The sequence below is a fragment of the Eschrichtius robustus genome, chromosome 18, assembly GCF_028021215.1.
Source record: "Eschrichtius robustus isolate mEscRob2 chromosome 18, mEscRob2.pri, whole genome shotgun sequence".
In the NCBI taxonomy this organism is placed as follows: domain Eukaryota; kingdom Metazoa; phylum Chordata; class Mammalia; order Artiodactyla; family Eschrichtiidae; genus Eschrichtius; species Eschrichtius robustus.
In genome coordinates, this window is record NC_090841.1 from 66,360,664 (window position 1) to 66,378,638 (window position 17,975).

A 17,975-nucleotide genomic window follows, 5' to 3' on the forward strand; every position below is an offset into this window, starting at 1 on the left:
GTCTATGGTTGTAGAATTTTTTTAAGGGAGAAAAGAAAAAGAAAAAACATGAGCAAATATTTCAAAAATACTCTATTTAGTGAGGTGCCTTGGTTCTGAAGACTGTACTTATATGTGTACAGAAATTAGAAATACAAAAGGTGGTTTTGAATGGCTGAGTTAGAAGATACTCAAACTACGCTATTAATGATAGCAGGGGGATGGTGACTTTCTTGACACTGATGCCCTGTTACCCTCTTTTACCAAGTGCTTCCCTATTACTGAGCTTTGATGTCTCCCAACACCTGGATTTCCTTCCAGTTCATTACAACCACAGGCGTGAAAATCTAAAAGTATTATAAAATGCCAGGGTCGCAGAGCTCAGAGCACCAACCTGAAGCTAAAGGTAGAGTTCTGGAAGAAAGGAGGATTGTCAAACTTCTTGAGAGACAGGCAATCTTGTATGTCTTTTAAAGTTGGCAATTTCTCACTGCTTCTTCCCACTTGATTTCTTCTCAACAAACCTTCATAGGTTCCATTACACAGGGTGACCCGGCGGTTGTAGTCATCCAAGCTAAGGTGTGTAAGGAGATTAGAAATAATACGGATAGTATCATAACTTTGAGCCCAGCAAACCAATCAAGGTTATAGTCGTGGTAAAATTTTACTACAGTTACCTTACAAGGGTCAAAAATATGTGGTAAAAGTACTGCTTCCAAAAGCAATTATGGATTAAGGATTTTCAAAAACATAGATGCAGGAAATATGAATCAACACATAAATAATGAAGAAAAATTACCATTCCATTGGAAAGACAGTAAGAGGGTTTACTAGGCAAGACGGTGACTCCTATTATGTGCATCTGAATCTTGAGTAACTGAGGAGAGACCAGGGTAGACTGTATTAATATTGAGCTAAGCCAGTTTTGGCAGAAGTAAAGCTAGGAAAGCATTTCAGGCAAACTGAAGGCAAATGAAGGTGGTCAGAGTGAAAACACATGAAACTATATGGAGGAGAGGTATTAGGAGAAACGCTGTATTAGAAAATGTTCTAAGGCAGTAGGGATGGTTAATTGGTAAACGTGGATGCTGAGAAGGTCCCGTGCCCATAAGATTATATCCTACATGCCTGTTGGGGCCTGGAATTCCACCATCAGAACAGTATTTCATTTGGTAGAGATAAAATTTTAAAGATGTTTCTGTGTGCATTTTAATGGGTGAGGGGGTCACACTGGGTGTGTGAGAACAGAATCAGCACACACGTGAGGATGAAAGACACCAGTACCTAAAAACTAGGCAAAAAACAGCCTCCAAAGCAGCCTTTCCCAAGTGTGTTCCAGTGAGATGGTCTGTGAAATAAGGGTGTCAGGGTCAGATAAGTTTAAGCCCCTCTTGAAAAATAAGAACACAGTTACTTATGAAAGGCTCTGAGACATTCTAAAATTTAAAAAACCCTTTTAACTCAGCATTCCCTATATTTATTTGATCAGAGGAATCTCTTTTCACATACCACCTATTAATAGCCCAAGGCACTATGAGAAATGGTGCCCTTATGGAATGACGTTAAGTCATGTACAAAGCACTTACTACATCCCTATGAGCACTGCCTGGAGGGCTGTAGGAAAAGCTTAGGATGTAGAAGATGGGATCACGGTGAGCTAGACCTAGACTCCCGAAAACATGCGCATGCCCAGCCTGGGGTGCGGACGACGAAGCCCTGTGCCATGGAGCGGTCGAAAGACAAAGGGCAAGGGTGCTAGTATAGTGGAGTTCAAAACAGAAGGATCGTGGAGGAAACAAATGAATATAGGAAGACAGAAGAGCTTCTTGGGGAATCTTTTCCTGAGATGTGTGCCAGGAAAGAGAAACAAATTCAAGGAATCACTGAGGACAGAATTCTCTGTGGGGTATGGGCTGCTTGTGTGTTCTTTAGTACTTTCTTTTTTTTCAAATAACAAACATTTGTTGGTGTCACTTACGGTAGAAAAAAGTTTCTACACCAGATGCACATGACCCGATTTTAGCACTTTAGAGATTCGTCTCACCACCCCATTTCCTGTTGCCCTCATCTCCCCAGCACCCCATGGTCCAGCCATCTCAGACTGCCTCTAGGGACTTTTCTAACTTCATACATGATGTTCCCTCCATCTAGGACACACAACCCTCCCCTGCCTCTGGTTGAGAGGTCTGTGCCTCCTTGAAGTCTCAGGATACTCGTGTCTCTACCTCTTAAAGACTGTCACTGATTCTCTTCTTGGCTTTGGACATACACCTATTAAAATACTTCTCATGTTATATTGTAATTTGTTTACCAGCCTTCTACCTTTGTAAGTATAAAATGATATTCCGAAGGGAAGCTATATTTTATTCATCCTTGTATTCCCAACACTATTAAACTGCTTAGAATATGATCGGTGCTTAAGACATGTTGCCTGAATACAGGAACTACTTCTCATTTTAAGACAGTTGATCTCAAAGTGATAACCAAGCATACTCAATTCACAAGTGTGATTTCCATACCTCTAATTTTTTTTTTATTACAGGGCTCAGGGTTTTTTAAAATCCCACCTCCCTCAGGAACATAATGTTCAGAAACATGTAAACAGAATCCAACATGCATTCGAAACAGAATTGTAAAGTTATTCTCCATCTCTCAGACATAAGAAAACACAGTCTCTGGATTTCCGCTGCAGGTACACATGCGATTTACCTATCACAGACAATTTCCCAGCTGGAGAATCTGGAGTTCTGACTAATCAGAGTCGGATCATCTTGTCTTGCAGCCCCAAGCAGCTGGTCTGTACACACGTCACACTCGTTCCTCCCGGTGGCAAAGTTCCAGTAGGGCAAAGCAAAGGACTCATTGCCATTGAGGCGCTAAAAAAAAGGGCATGACCAGTCATTTAATTCATGTCATCAGATAACAACAAGAAAATGTATAAAGCAAAGACTGATATGGGTCTTGACCAAATACATAACAAAATTAATAGAAACTAATGTTTGGACCAACCTGGAGATCTTTTTCCAGCCACAACAAATGGTAGCGGTGCCAGGTAACGAAGGCAGGGCCTTGGTGTGAGAAATCTATGGCCTTGTATGGGCGCCCTGGTCCTAAAACAATTGGGAAACATATTAGGGGTCACAGAATAGATGTTTTTAAATGTTAAATGTTACCTGGGAGGTGCTGCAGAGCCAATAAGTCCGTGATGTTTTAGTCGGAAAACAACTTTTTAAAATTAATTATTTTTTTTATTGAAGTATAGTTGATTTATAATGTTTCAGGTGTACAGCAAAGTGATTCAGTTTATATATATATATGTGTGTTATACAGTAGGCCCTTGTTCTTTATCTATTCTTTAAAATAAATTTATTTATTTATTTATTTTTGGCTGCGTTGGGTCTTCGTTGCTGCGCACGGGCTTTCTCCAGTTGCAGCGAGCAGGGGTTACTCTTCGTTGCGGTACGTGAGCTTTGCAGTGGCTTCTTTGCAGTGGCTTCTCTTGTTGCAGGGCACGGGCTCTAGGCGCGTGGGCCTCAGTAGTTGTGGCGCACGGGCTTAGTTGCTCCGCGGCATGTGGGATCTTCCCGGACCAGGGCTCGAACATGTGTCCCCTGCATTGGCAGGAGGATTCTTAACCACTGCACCACCAGGGAAGCCCTTTATCTATTTTATATATAGTAGTGTGTATCTGTTAATCCCAAATTCCTAATTTATCCCCCCCTTTCCCCTTTGGTAACCATAAGGGAAAACAACTGTTTTTGTCATTTATCTCTCTGAAAGCAACATCAACAAAACAATCTCAGCAGCAACTAGCAGTTTTAGGATAAGTTCTCCTTCATCTCTCGAAAGTTTGATTGGCAGCAGAGATCCAGAGAAATTCAGGTCATCTTAAGAGCTCCTGTTATAAATTTAATTTTTAAGCAATGTTTCATGAAGATAGAATGAGTATCCCCCAAAATAGATCAAGACCTAAATGAAATATATTTCTAAAAGACATTTTCTAACCTATTCCTCACAAAAGCATGTATTTATAGGGAGGGATTAATGAATAATAAAGCAAATTCAACTGCACTTAGTCCAAATTCAGCATTTACGTAACCAAAAGGCACTTCCACGGATTCTGCCCCAGCCATCAATCAGTTATAACTATTAGCGGACAAGCATGGTCGCCGAGGCCAGAAGAGAGAAAAATACATTCCAACCAATTTGGCTGGCCTCTGGAACTGCCAATTTTAGTGAAAAGCTTTGGGAGATTTAATGACCTCCTTACTGCCTGTTCCATCCTTCTTCTCCCTCTCATAACAGCTTTTGATGGTTATGTAGAAACTTCAGCTAACTTTCAGTTGTTTTTCAAAGTACCCATGATAACTTCAGAGAGATGAACAGAAATGAATATAAATTTAATTCCTAGATGCAACCAGAAACTATAGTTTTCTTTTCCTCTCGAGAGACTACTCTCTCATAAAGCAAAAATTCCTCAGAGTGATGACAGGAAAACTACAAAGGTTTATAGCCAGAAGAGCGTCCGTATCTACCGATAAAGAAAGGCAGATGCTTACCTATGAGGCAGGTTTTAAAAAGACACCGAGGGGGAAAAAGCTGCTGTCACTGATGTTGGCTACGCAGCCCTTTGTAAATGTTTTAATGCAAAACAGAGTTTAAAGTTCTCAAAACAAAATGACGAGGGGGAATCAAGTGAGGGGGAGCGAGTGATAAACACAAGGACAGATGATTTCAAATGAGAATCTTACTATTCAAAGTGAGCTCTGTATCTTCATTCACCCTGACCCCAAAGAGAAGCCCCAGGAGTGGGGATAATTGCAAATAGAGCAAAAGTTCAGGAGAGCACTGAGCAGAATCTGGACGGGACTCCAGCCCTCCTGGAGCTAACTGGTGGCTATGGCTTTCCCCTGACTGAAGATAACAGAGGATAAAGTTTGATGTACCAGATTCATGACGTTCCTAACAGACAGATCCCATCCCAGGCCCCAGTTTTTAGGATCTGGAAGAGCAGGGTGCCATTTTCTCAAGCATCCAACCTAACTGTGGTTCAAAGGGCTAAGCCAAGCTTCATTGCTGTGGCTCAGCTCATGCTTTTCCTTGACAATTCAAGTCCAAAAACCCTGGGAGTTACAGCAGTGCATGGGCACCACGAGTGATGACCTGAAAGTCTCACAACTAATACATGTGAGTTTAGTGCGATACACACTTCCAATACCAATACTCTAATTCTGCACAAAGAAGCTTCACGTGCTTTTAGCACATGTTCAGTTAATTCCTCTAATTTGAAGAACAGGTCAGAGAAGGCTTCCATGGTCAGATTTAGAAATGTTTTCTTCTGGAATCAAAAGGAATTTGCCTCCACTTCACCAACTCTTGCCTTTGAGGATGAATAGCTTCGGAGAGAAGAGTTTAGACCCTGAACCAAAAACACAAACTATAGGAGAGAACATTTTCAAATGTCCGCAGCCAACGTCCAGGGAGAAACCACTGCATTCTAACATCGGGCAGCATCTGATAATTCAATGACTTTCATAAACCTAATTCCTCCTTGATTCCTTGAGAGGTTTTTCTCTTGTCAATTAACTTGCCTGAAAGTACTTGCCACCCACCCACCCATCCCCAATCCCAAACCTATAATAAAATACCTTAAACTCAGGGGAAAAAAAGCCTCACCTAATAATGTATCTCTAACGGAATAATAATGGAGCCACACAAAGAAATCATAAATGCTGCAGTTGGCGATCTGTGGCTGGGTCCCGTTGGTCCCGAGCAGGCCTAGCCAGTGTTGTGTGGTGATCACGTAGTCGGGATGTGGCGTGTTCTTTGCGAGGTCTAAGGAGCCCAAGAACTGCTCCCGCTCCTGAGGGGTCAAGGAGTGGATATTCTGCCGGACAACCAGGGGTTTCTTCCGATCGCAGTTGGGGCCAGTCCAGCCAAACTTGCAGTCTCCACAGTTATAGCCGGCGAAGTTTCCTAGTACATTTTAAAAAATAAGGGATATAAGTTATTACGAAATATTGAGTATAGTTCCCTGTGCCACAGAGGAGATCCTTGTTGTATCTATTCTATGCCTTCTTTGAATGACCATAGCACTTGTTGTCTGGATCATTTTTATGTCTGTTGTTGCTTTGTGACTGAAAATGAAAAATTTCTATTCGTTCATGTCCTGGCCCTTCCTTAAAAATGTGTTCATTTATCTATTTCATATTTATTGACTACATCTTAGACACCGTGTTAGCTGCTGGTTCTAGATGTTAGTAAAATATAGACCTTCCTGCTCAAAAGGTCACAGTATTTGCGGGAAAACAAAAAAATGAACAACCTATGTCTCAAAGAGCTTTGTACTTCCCAAAGAGAACACACCTAGTAGGTACAATAAATACATGTATCATATGTAAAATAAATAAATAAATAAATAAATAAATAAATAAATAAATAAATAAATAAAAAATAAAAATTAAGGGAAAGATGGAAAAAGAAGTTTATGTAGTTTGGAAGACATTTCTGGGGTAGAACAGAAGAGAAGATCAATTGCCTTTCCTTACCCTCCTCTTGAAATGTTTGTCTCTCCAAGTGGACTGAACACTGGAGAGTTCCTAGAAATATTCCCAGCAAAGAAATAGGACAGGAAATGAATTCCATGCTGTTATGAGCTGAACTGAGTCCCCACAAAATTCATATGCTGAAGTCCTAACCCCCAGTACCTCAGTATATGACTATCTTTGGAGAGAGGGTCTTTAAAAAAGTAAGTTAAAATGAAGTCACTGGGGGGAATGATCATTGGCTAATCCAACATGACTGGTGCCCTCATAAGAAAAGGAAATTTGGACACAGTTACCGAGGGAAGATGATGTGAAGACAGGGAGAAGACACCATCAACAAGCCAGCAAGAGAGGCCTCAGAAGAATCCCAGCTGCCGGCACCTTGTTCTGGGACTTCAGGCCTCCAGAACTGTGAGGAAATAAGTTTCTGTGGGTCACCCAGTCCGTGGTCCTTTGTTATGGAAGCCCTAGCAAACTAAGACACTGCTGCCTTCCACGTTCCCTGCCTCTCACAGGTCATGCCGGGTGTCCCTTCCTGGGGTTGAGCTGCAGCCTTGGATGTCATCACTGCTGGGCCCCCCTCCCCGGAAGCACATACAGAAGGGCTGATGCAAAATAGGTCATTGATTTAGAGAAGGAAGAGAATATACACCAAGCTAAAGGTGGAACCAAAATAAATAAGCTGATTTCCAGGAATTTAGGTGAAATCCAACATTTAAAAAGCTGGTTTATTTCACAAAGGAGACAGAGTTAAGACAAAATCAATGGAGGCTGGCAGGTGAATTAGCTGCCATGGTGTCAGGAAGCGCAAACAAAACGGCTCTGCTTTGCTTGTTATCACCCCAGGGACTGAGTACTAGTCATACCAAGCTCTAGGCATCTTTCTGATTAGCATCTAAAGTTAAAATTATCTTAGCTTGACTTTTCCCTTTTTAGCCTTGATTATTGCTTTTGGTATGACCAGCACCTCATTCCTTAGGTGGTAATAAGTTAGAATAAACATTTAAATATTATTGGCGTGAAATGTTGAAACAAAAGGGGATAATAACTCTTTATCTCCTAGGGGATGAGAGGGGTTATGTAAAGCACTTAACGTGAGTGACAATCTCCCTTCCTTCTCTTCCTCCCCCTCCTCCCAGATCTTTTTACTTGCTCTTCCTTCTGTCTAGAACACTTTTCCCTCACAGTCTCCCTACATTCCTCTTTGCATGGGTTACCTATTCCACCTTTAAGCTTCACGATGCGCTCTCTACAAGGTCATTCCCAATCCCACACACCAGGGTGATGATCCCATGCTGTGCTCCTATGACACCTCATATGTCCTTTTTCACTGAATTAATCATGCCAACTGTAGACATCTACTGGTCTCAGCTACAGGCAACTGGAAGGCAGTTATCCTGCTGCCTAGGCCTACGCTTGGCCTTGTGCAAATGAATATTTCTTTAATGAATGAAAGAAGCATAAAGCCAAATCACCACGATGGACACTTTAAATATCTTACTATTTTATTTATCAATTATATGTCAATAAAGCTGAAATTTAAGTTTTTTAATTAAAAAACAAGGAGTATAAAGCATGTAGTAGATGATTCAATAAGCCTCAGTTTTCTTCTTCCTTTCTCTCCCTTGTGAATTAGAAGGAAAAGCAGGCCCTGCAAATAATTTTGATAAACTATAAGTACCAAAATAGATGCAAGTAAAACATACTATGACCATAGTAAAGAGAGGGTTATTTGGATCTCTAAAGGAAAAGAAAATTTTCCAATAACATGAAAACAAAATGATTAGCATGTGTCCTACGTAAAGAAAATGCACAGGCCTCCTTCTCTATTAACCCAATGGATTTTTTGATGGTTAAAGAAAATGTCCTTAAAAATATCATAAGTAGGAAGAATTTTTTTTTTTAATTTGTGTTCTATGCTCTTTGTAACATACAAAATATTCTACCTACTCTTACACAGCTTATTTGTATTTTCCTATTTCAACACCAAATGAGAACATAAGTTTAAAAAAAATACTTAAAAGGGAAAATTCTACTAGTCCCAAGACTGAAAATCAAGTTCTTGAATAGTGTGCATTAAACATTAAAATTTATGTTGATCACTTGGGTGAAGCTAGTAAATATAAATTATTTAACAAATATTTACTCAACAGCTACTACAGTATCAAATACTACGCAAGGTACTTCAGGCTTCATGGAGCTTGGCATCTATTTATTTTCCCTTGGGGTACCTACTAAAATTGTATAATATCTATTTTTAAAACATCTTTGATTAAAATGTATCCCCTACTTTGGCAGCTTCTATAGGAATAGAGTATTTTTTGAGAAGCGACTGAACAAAATGCATGTGAAGAATACTAAATATCTAAACTTCCAGCTGTTTACCTACAGCCAGGTGACTGGAGGTGAATGTGTAGTTATAGCTCTACAATAGGAGAGCAATTCCTTCCTCCAAAATGCTAAGAAATAGCACACACAAATTTCAAAATGGTAAATTCGATACATTTCTAGATTTAAAGGCATAAAACTTGTCTTTGAATTTTGGGGTCTCATTATTAAAATTGAGTAATTCATAACTTAGGCCATGAGTTTTAAGATCTTTGCATTTTCTCTACCATGATTCTTTGTGGTTGTTAGAAACAAAATTACCAATAACTAATTATCTCCCTCATTCATTTATTCAACAAATAATTTATTAACACCTAATACCTAAAAGGAGGTCAAAACTAATCATGCCCTGCTCTGTGCACCCACAGCTTTATGTACATTCATGCAATTGCCACACGTGGTAACTTTGGACTTGACCTCTCAAAGCCTGTCCTATTGGAATAAGAGTTCTACTTCATCGGGTTCTTATGGAAAGCAATCATGTTAATATAGAGCAGTATTGGTACATAGTAAGTTCTATATGAAGTGTTACCATTACTAGTTTTACCAGCTACCACTTATCAAGTCGTATGGTCTAAGTATTTGTTTTCGTACCTGTCTTACTCATCCACTACACTGTGGACACATCAAAAATTATGTTGGGGTTTCTTCCCCTTTGTACCTGAAGGGCTTAACATAATTGGCGCTAAATAAACATTGGTTGGGTGGCTGATGAAGGAGTCAAGAATAATTAAATAAAAGACATTAAGCCCTAGAGAATACAAATATAAGGCGCAGTGCCTTCATCTAGTGGGACGAGGAACATGGGTGGAACGAAATATCAACACAAGTCTAACTGTGGGAAAAGTGAAAACAAGAATTAACCAAACACCATGAATGACAAAAGACAAAATGATTAATTCTGACTCAGAAGACCAGAGATGCTTCACAACTATGTTGAACAAAGACATCTCATGAAGCCAGAGTTGCCCCTGAAAAGCAATGTAGAAACGCTAATAAGAAAGCATTTGTGTGAATTTGAGCTCACCTATGACCCATAAATGTATTTGATAAAAAATCCCTTTTCCAGCATGTCTCAGAGAAAATATATCCCACAGCTCTGCAGTCAGATCCCTTTCATATTTGAGCTTCTAAACCTGATTTAAGGAATTTGTTAAAATGCTGAAGACAACTGAAAAGTGCAATAACATAAAAACCTAGCACACAAAATGTTTATTTCTTTAATTTAGATTTCCTAGTATTTCCTAACATCAACTTAATGAGTTAAATTTTTCCATTAGTCCACCAATAGCAGCAGCCAAGATATAGATATAGATATATAGATATATAAATGAAGGGCCCTTTTAGAAAGGATTGCGTTATCTCACTGGGAAATGGAGAGAGAAAAAAGAAAGGATCCCTAGATACCAGTCTATCACTGAGTATGTCCTTGAGTAAAAATTAAATTTAAAAAGACAAAGTCTTATACCTACTTAGGACTGGGGAAAAAATGGAAAGAGAATGAGAACAACCAAACAATGCACGTTCCTACATGAACTGCATCAGCTCAACCTCCAAAGGCTATAAGATTAATTAAGCTTAAAGACCACCAATTAGTGAATTTACAAGGAGCTCTAAATAGCCTATTCCTTTTAATTAGAGATCTATTATATTAATAACAATACTTTATACTCACATGAGGCCTTTCATCTACAGAGTTCAAAAGGATTTTACAAATGTGGTTTCATCATTATCCCCATTTCAGAGATTGGAAAATGGGAGCACTTAGTCACTTGTACAAACAAGAAGTTCTCGGCTAATTGTTCATAAACCATTTGGTGCACATATTTTTCAAAAATCCAAAGACTCAGCTGCAGCTGGTCTATGCTCAGGAATGCCAACTGGCCTATGCTCAGGAATGCCAACTGGCAGGTGAGACTTGGAAGGTGAACGGTTAATGCCAAAGTCTCCTGAAACTTACCACTTTTTGACAATTAAGTTCAGTAGTTTTGGGGGTTCAATTTATCCCCACAGAGAATAAAGAAGTTCTCTCTGGAGAATTTGAGCACATAATTTAGGGGTTTTTTTCCCCCTCAGAGTTTGCATTTATTTCTTTTTATTGAGCTAAAATCTTTTACCAACTTCAAGATCGTGGAGACTATGGGTTTTTGTGTGTGTTTTTTTAAATTGTGATAAGAATAGCTAACACGAGGTCTATCCTCTGAAAGCATATTTAAGTGTACAATACATTATTGTTGACTCTAGGTAGAATGTTGTACAGAACTCTAGGACTTATTCATGTTGCTTAACTGAAACTTTATGCCTATTGATTAGTAACCCTCTACTTCCTCTTCCTCCCAGCTCCTGGTAACCACCATTCCATTCTTTGATTCTATGAATTTGACTATTTTAGATGCGCCATATAAGTGGGATTATTCAGTATTTGTCTTTCTGTGACCGATTTATTTCCTGACTATAACGTCCTCCGGGTTCATTCATGTTGTTGCATACTGCAAGGTTTCCTTCTTTTGTAGGGCTGAATGGCATTAAGTTGCAAATACATACTACTTGGCGAGGATGCAGAGAAACTGGAACCCTCGCACACTATTAGTGGAAATAGTGGAAATGCAAAATGGTGAGGCTGCTGTGGAAAACAGTATGGTGGTTCTTCAAAAAATTAAAAATAAAACTATCATATAATCCAGCAATCCCATATCTGAGTATTTAACCAAAAGAATTTCAATCAGGATCTCAAAAAGATATTGGCATCTGCGTGTTCACTGCAGCATTATTCCGAACGGCCAAGACGTGGAAACAACCTAAATGTCCATCAAGAGACGAATGGTGTGTTTATCTTTCCACTGTATTAACAAAGCTCAAGGTCATCAACAGTCTGGTTGCTAATATACATTTCTTCATTAATAAATTTTGGGTGACACCAGAAGAATCCCAGTGATTCTATTTGCAAAAGAATTTTGAGGCTACCAGAGATCAGGTTTAACTTCTGAAGACTGCCTTCTAAATCATGAAGAAATTACTCTAAGAAAGCAAGCAACTCACTCTTTAGGGAGAATAAACTGAAAGACATGTGTCTTGCTTTGAGGCATATGACACATCACGATGATTATTATATATACTAAATAGCTGTCCAGCTCAGTCACTAAGGACCTAGCCTGGTACCCTGAGGCTCAAAGAAAAAGACCATCTAGCCAACATGAGTGGAGCCATCCAAAGTTGGGATGGAAAGAGCTATGGTCCTGAATGAGTCTAGACAGATCAAATCCTGGAGGAGGGAGACAACTTAGGTCACGGTGACCCTAATTTACTGACACTTCTAGAGGAATATTTATAACCATTCCCTCAGGACAGGGAGACTGCAATTATCTCTTCTATTCTGCCATCCTTGATTCCTTCCATCTCCACTTTTTAAAAAACTTGCTAGTCAGGTCAGAAATATAGAGTAGATGGTGATAAGGAGAGTTAACAGTTATATCTGAGTTCCTAATGTCTTCTGCCCCCAGGATTCTATAAAATGGAGATTCCCAACCTTTGTAACTTGTGGTACTCTATCATTAATTGACCTGGAAATAAGTTTTCTAGAAGAATTTTTGAGTCATGGACAAAGAAGTCACTGTGTAGTGTGGTTTCCAATCCCACAAGTAATATGAAACCTGCTGCATCTCATTAGACTGAAAAACCATGAGAATCTACAAGATAATGTCTACAGAAGCAAATGCTCAACTAGCTTAGAAAAAAATGAACAGTATATATTCAACATGCTATTAAAAACTTTTTGTCACAATAATACCCCAAGGCAAAACAGTTCCTTTGAATCACAGAATTAACAATATGACTACAAAATGATTATAAAGCCAGAATTTTTTTTCTTTTCCATTATGGTTTATTACAGAATATTGAATATATTTCCCTGTGCTATACAATAGCATCTTGTTTATCCACTGTATAAAAAATAGTTTCAGAATTTAAGTTAAAAAAATCTGATATCATTCCTACATCAACATCACAGCCCTTTGTACATTCCCTTAGTTTACCTTTTTATGTCCTTACATAGCTCAATTATCTGTATTTTTCTATGTTCCAGCATCATATAAGAACATCAATAAAAACATAATTTCAAAAGGAAAAAACTCTTGTGCAGCTAGACACTGTAGAACAGTTTCCAAGGGCTTTGCTAAAGTTACGGCTTATGTTTTTTGTGTTCCACATGCCCTGCCAGGCTTTGAGTGTTATCACTGCTGTGCATGTTTGCTGAACACTGGAGGGGAGGCCCGCTAAAGAGGATTTGAGATGGCTCAGAAGTGCCGGAGGATTAAGAAGTGCACAGAGATTTCAAAGAACCAGGTAATAAGAGAGACCAAGGTCTAAAAGAGAGACACTGAGCAAATTTTGAAACGCTCACATCAAACCCAGGTAAGAGTGAGAAAAGCCATTTTTATCTAATAACCAGCCTCTCTTCTTCAGCTCGCGGAGAAAGCTCTGTCATGCCACATCTCTCCGATGCTGGCAAAATTACAACCCAGTCATAACCTTCACGAGCAAGACGTATCCTGCTTGAGACCTGTTCAAATCATTAGGAACGCTGAGACTCGGACTACAGAACACCTACCCTCAACGTCTGTCTTCCAGACGCCACGCCTCACCCACCACCCTCTTCAACAAGTGCAAACCCATTTCAGAAGGAGAGGGCACTGAATCCATCTTGAAAGGACTTGCTCTGAGTTTCAAAGCTGACTCTTGGGCTCTTTAGCTTCCCCCTCCAACAGACAAGCCCATGGTGTGTCGGCATGCGTTCCTATAACCAAGCTTGGCCCACGGAATATTTATTTAGGGTTCATACCTAGACATACAAAGGGTGTGAAGAGTATACCAAGATATCAGCCTTACTCAATTCCCTGCCTACGATGGACCAACTTGGTTTGCTTTTCAAAGCCTAGTCTAAGCATCTCAAGAGTCCCATCTCTTCCTTGGAAGGGGCTCCTTTCCCAGCGGGCCTGCCCCACCCACCTGGGCACATGCGCACGTCCGCCCGCCCGCCTCACCTGTGCACCTGCACGTCCGGTCGAAGAACTTCCGTGGCCACCGCTCTCGGTCGTCCTGGTTGCGCAGGACGTAAGGACCGCTCCAGGGCCTGGTGTCGGTCTGCACCTCCGCGCACTGGCCGCGGCCCTCCCGAGAGCCGCAGACGTCGGCCGTGTCGGCGCCCAGCGGCGGGCAGCACTCCTTGGCCTGCAGGCTGCCCACCGTCATGCAGACGCGGGGGAACTGCGCCCGCACCCGCGGCGGGAGCGCGCAGCCCAGGCAGCCGAGCAGAAGCCCCCATCGAAGGGGGCTCATGGCTTTATAATCGGGAGGACTGTCTCTCGCCTTCCACTCCTCGCCTCTCTCCTGCTTCCTCGTCTTCCACTCTTGAGCTCTTGAGCATTCACCCAGTTTTTGATTTTTTTCTTTGGGGATTTGCGGTTTGGGGGGTATATTTTTGTTTCGCGTTCTATTCCTCTCCTCTGGAAAAAAAGACCCACAAAAATTACAGAACCTGCCTGTGTGCACGTGTGTACGTGCACATGCACAGACTACTTTGTGACTCAGACCACTAAAACAAAGTTAATTCCATTAGAAGCACCTCTAATGGCCAGATTTAATGAGGGTAGCGCTTCTCACCGCCTTCCCCCGTGAAATCAGGCTTTGTCTAATTGAGTTAATTGACGGAGCGCTTCAGTCATACTACTTATTATACTGGTATTTCTAAACCCCCTCCTTTCCTCCTTAGTCCATGGCTTTAATTGCCTTGAACTCAGTTCAAAAGCCAAATGCCGTTTCGCCTTTATTCTGCCCGGCTTGCCAAATCACGGGGCCTTGTGGGGTTTGTGTAAGGGCTGGGAGAAGCCTTCATTAGGGGGCTTAGTATTAGACAAATCCTCATCGTTAGCACATGACCCAAAGTGCACAATGAAGTAGATAAAGTTTCTGGCTTTGTTTCAAGAAGGCCAAACCATCTTCATTATCTGGGCTCATGTGCTCCAGCCAAGCTTGTGACCTCAGACTTCCTGGGGAGTCAATAGATGCAGTGAGCTCGTCGTCAAAGGCCCCTGATAGACCAGCCCCACTGCTAACTGCAGCTCACTCCTGACTGCGCCCTGACGTGCGCAAAAAACCACTACAGGCCATCACACGACTTCACAAATAAAGAAACATTTATTGAGGGCTGACGAACAAGGAATTGCTTTGTTCCACAATTCACAATGAAGGACCCTCTTCCCTCCAAATAATAAGGTACTATTCTCCTATTCAGCATGTATCTGCAGCAGATTTTTTTTTTTTAATTACACAAAGTACCATGCCACCAGAAATTCAAAATTGTCATTGTTTAATTGTCAAGAGGCAGTGGGACAATTTGGAGCAAGGACTTACAAGTGACGTCTTTTGATTTATGTTAAAGTTAAGCATTGTCCAGCTTCAGTCTAGAAGGCAATGCCTCCCCAGTTTTTCCAGAGGCAGCGAGGGGAGCGTCCAGATGGGCAGCGGTGGCCACCTGTGAGAGCATCCACACTCCCTCCTCATGGTGGAAACAGGACTCTCTTAGTGCCATAAGGGTCTGTGCAGACAGCTGATGCAAAACTGCTTCAGACAGTGTCTAAGAATGCTTTCTATTTGGGCATGAAGATACAGAATGTTATGTCCCAAAGCAAATTCCTAACTGAAAAACATTTTTATACAGCTGTTCCCACCCCATGTACTTCTGTGTCACCCCTATGATATTAAGTTGCTGCGACTAATTAAATGTTGGACTTAAACAGAAATGTATGTTCTCAACTCTGACTGTACACCGTTGCCAGTCTGTAGCCCAAGCCCATTGAAGTGGACCCTCTGAGGGTGTGGCCCAGACGTCAGCATTTTTTCTAAGTTCTCTAAGCCATTCTAATGTGCAATCTGAGGTGAGAATCACTGGGTCAGAATAAAGCAAGGCTCCAAAGGAAATGCTGGAATCAAGTCAACTGAAATATTCCATGTGTGTTCATTTCCTTGGGCTGCCTTAATAAATTTCTACTAACTGAGTGGCTTGAAGTAGCAGAAACGTATTCTCTCACAGTTTTGAAGACCAGAAGTCCAAACGCAGCGTGTCGGTAGGGCTGCGCGCGCTCTGAAGGGTCTAGGAGAGCATCCTTTTTGCCTCTTCCAGTTTCCAGCGGCTGCTGCCATTCCTCAGCTGCCTTGGTTTGAGGCCACATCATTCTAATCTCTGCCATAGGACGTGGCCTCCTCCTCTCTGTGCTTTAATATTGCTACCCTAGATGGAAGCCCTAAGCAGGTCAGAATAGAGTTAAGAAATCCTCATCTTGATACAGGAGCCTAGCTAAAGTAATAATTTGAGGTCCCTCCTCCCATTACATTAACTGAATTATCTTTTAGTATCAAGCCATAAGCCTACATGAAGGCATGTCATCGCAAAATATCATGTGAAACTTGTAAGGAGTTTTTGTATCATCTCATATACATCACAATGTCATTTTTATGAGCATCCATGGAAGGGATTTCTCTCAGGGTTCAATTTCCAGAAAAACGGTGCTTCCCCGTAGCCACTAGCTTGTCCTGAACTTTTAGATCCTATGAATCTTAAGACAGTGTCTCTTTCTTTGCCTTGACCACTTATGACGCTTAGAACCAAATTCATAGCCCCATGTCTAGCAACTGATTCACACAGTGTTTTGTTTGATATTTGCCTTCCCATATGTTCCTAGATATGGAAATTCTTATTTTATCCTTTTGCAAATTTATGTATTTCTCCAGTCTATCTCAAGTTCCTTGAAAAAGGAGGCGGAGAGATGTACAGATGCACACATACATTTCTGTGTAAGTCCAACAGTAATAAACTCCCAGCCAAGTTGTTTGTAAGCAAGCCGAGGCTTAGAGAAGAATTCAAAAAGAATTCCTGAGAAGCTGGTGTAAGTAATCAGACATCTAAGGACATAAGCCTAGAAGATCTCAGATCATGAGTATGGCTGTAATTAAACATTGCCTTATTTACAAAAAGGAAAGTCTTTGCTAGAAACCGAAGAGCAGAATCCAGGAGGAAATACCTCATGGGCGCATTGAGACCATTTGTCGTCACCGGAAGCCATAAAATCAAGGACTATTCTATGGAGTGTTCTGAAAGCCAGTAAAGAGAGGCAGCTGTATATCACAGAGGGAAATAATCTGAGTAGAAAAGTGCCTTATCAGAAAGCAATGTATTTTACCCTTTTCTTTTACAGTTGAGGCAAGAATCTGAATGAAAATTGATGTTCTGCATACCTTGATTTTGCATCTCAGCATCTAGTACGATCTTGCACGTAAAAAGGACTCAATGCGCGATTCTTTAGAGAATTTGTGGACAATGCAGGGTGGACATGAAAAACTTTGGAGGTAGGATGCAAACCATGCCTTCGCTACGTTCAAAGGAGGAAGAGATGGCTCAGAGCCTGGTAAGCAATCAAATGGGGTGGTAAACATTTTAGAGCCATAGCTAAGATTAATACAGAGAAATCAATCATCTGCATCTTTCTTCTGCTTGTCAGCGAGTTGCCTGCTCCTTCTCCAAGCCCCTGAATGTGAAAATCCTCCTTGTTTTTAGCCCTGCTGGACTCCTCTGTCTGATGCTCTTTGATCTATTTTCTGCAGACACATCATGGGGAAAAGAGATTACTTTTTTCCCCTGTGTCCAAATTGTTTCCTAAATGCTGGGCATCTGTCCTGATAAGGGTTTTGCTTTCTACATCTAAAAGCTTTTCTTTTCTTCGTGGTGTGAATTGTTCTTCAGAGGAATCAAGGGTTAGAAACAGGCTGTGTGGTTTCTGTTATTTCGGTTGGATGCATTTTTTCCCTCTTGCATGTATTTTTTGATAGTCTATTCTTAAGGCTGTTTATATACCAAACAGGTATTTTAATTTCAGATTTTGCATCACTCATCTTTATATCCATCTCAGTTCCTTGTTATGCACACTTGTGCCTTCTAATCTTTATTTTATCATTTTGGCTTTTATCCTTCATCCTGGTAATGGGTATTCAATGTGGATTTTTTTATGTGTA

At 40.8% G+C, this 17,975-nt stretch overlaps 1 protein-coding gene across 1 annotated transcript in view; it reads right to left on the reverse strand.

The window, feature by feature from the left end:
• The window catches only part of DCT (dopachrome tautomerase), a 30,684-nt gene extending 16,438 nt beyond the window's left edge, over nucleotides 1–14,246 (reverse strand). Inside the window, exons 1-5 of the mRNA XM_068526684.1 lie at nucleotides 13,952–14,246; nucleotides 5,656–5,955; nucleotides 2,989–3,089; nucleotides 2,689–2,855; nucleotides 374–553 (exon numbers count right to left, since the gene is read on the reverse strand). Of these exons, the coding sequence (XP_068382785.1) occupies nucleotides 374–553; nucleotides 2,689–2,855; nucleotides 2,989–3,089; nucleotides 5,656–5,955; nucleotides 13,952–14,246 (1,043 nt within the window). The remainder of the gene's footprint in view (nucleotides 1–373; nucleotides 554–2,688; nucleotides 2,856–2,988; nucleotides 3,090–5,655; nucleotides 5,956–13,951) is intronic.
• Nucleotides 14,247–17,975: the final 3,729 nt, after the last annotated feature.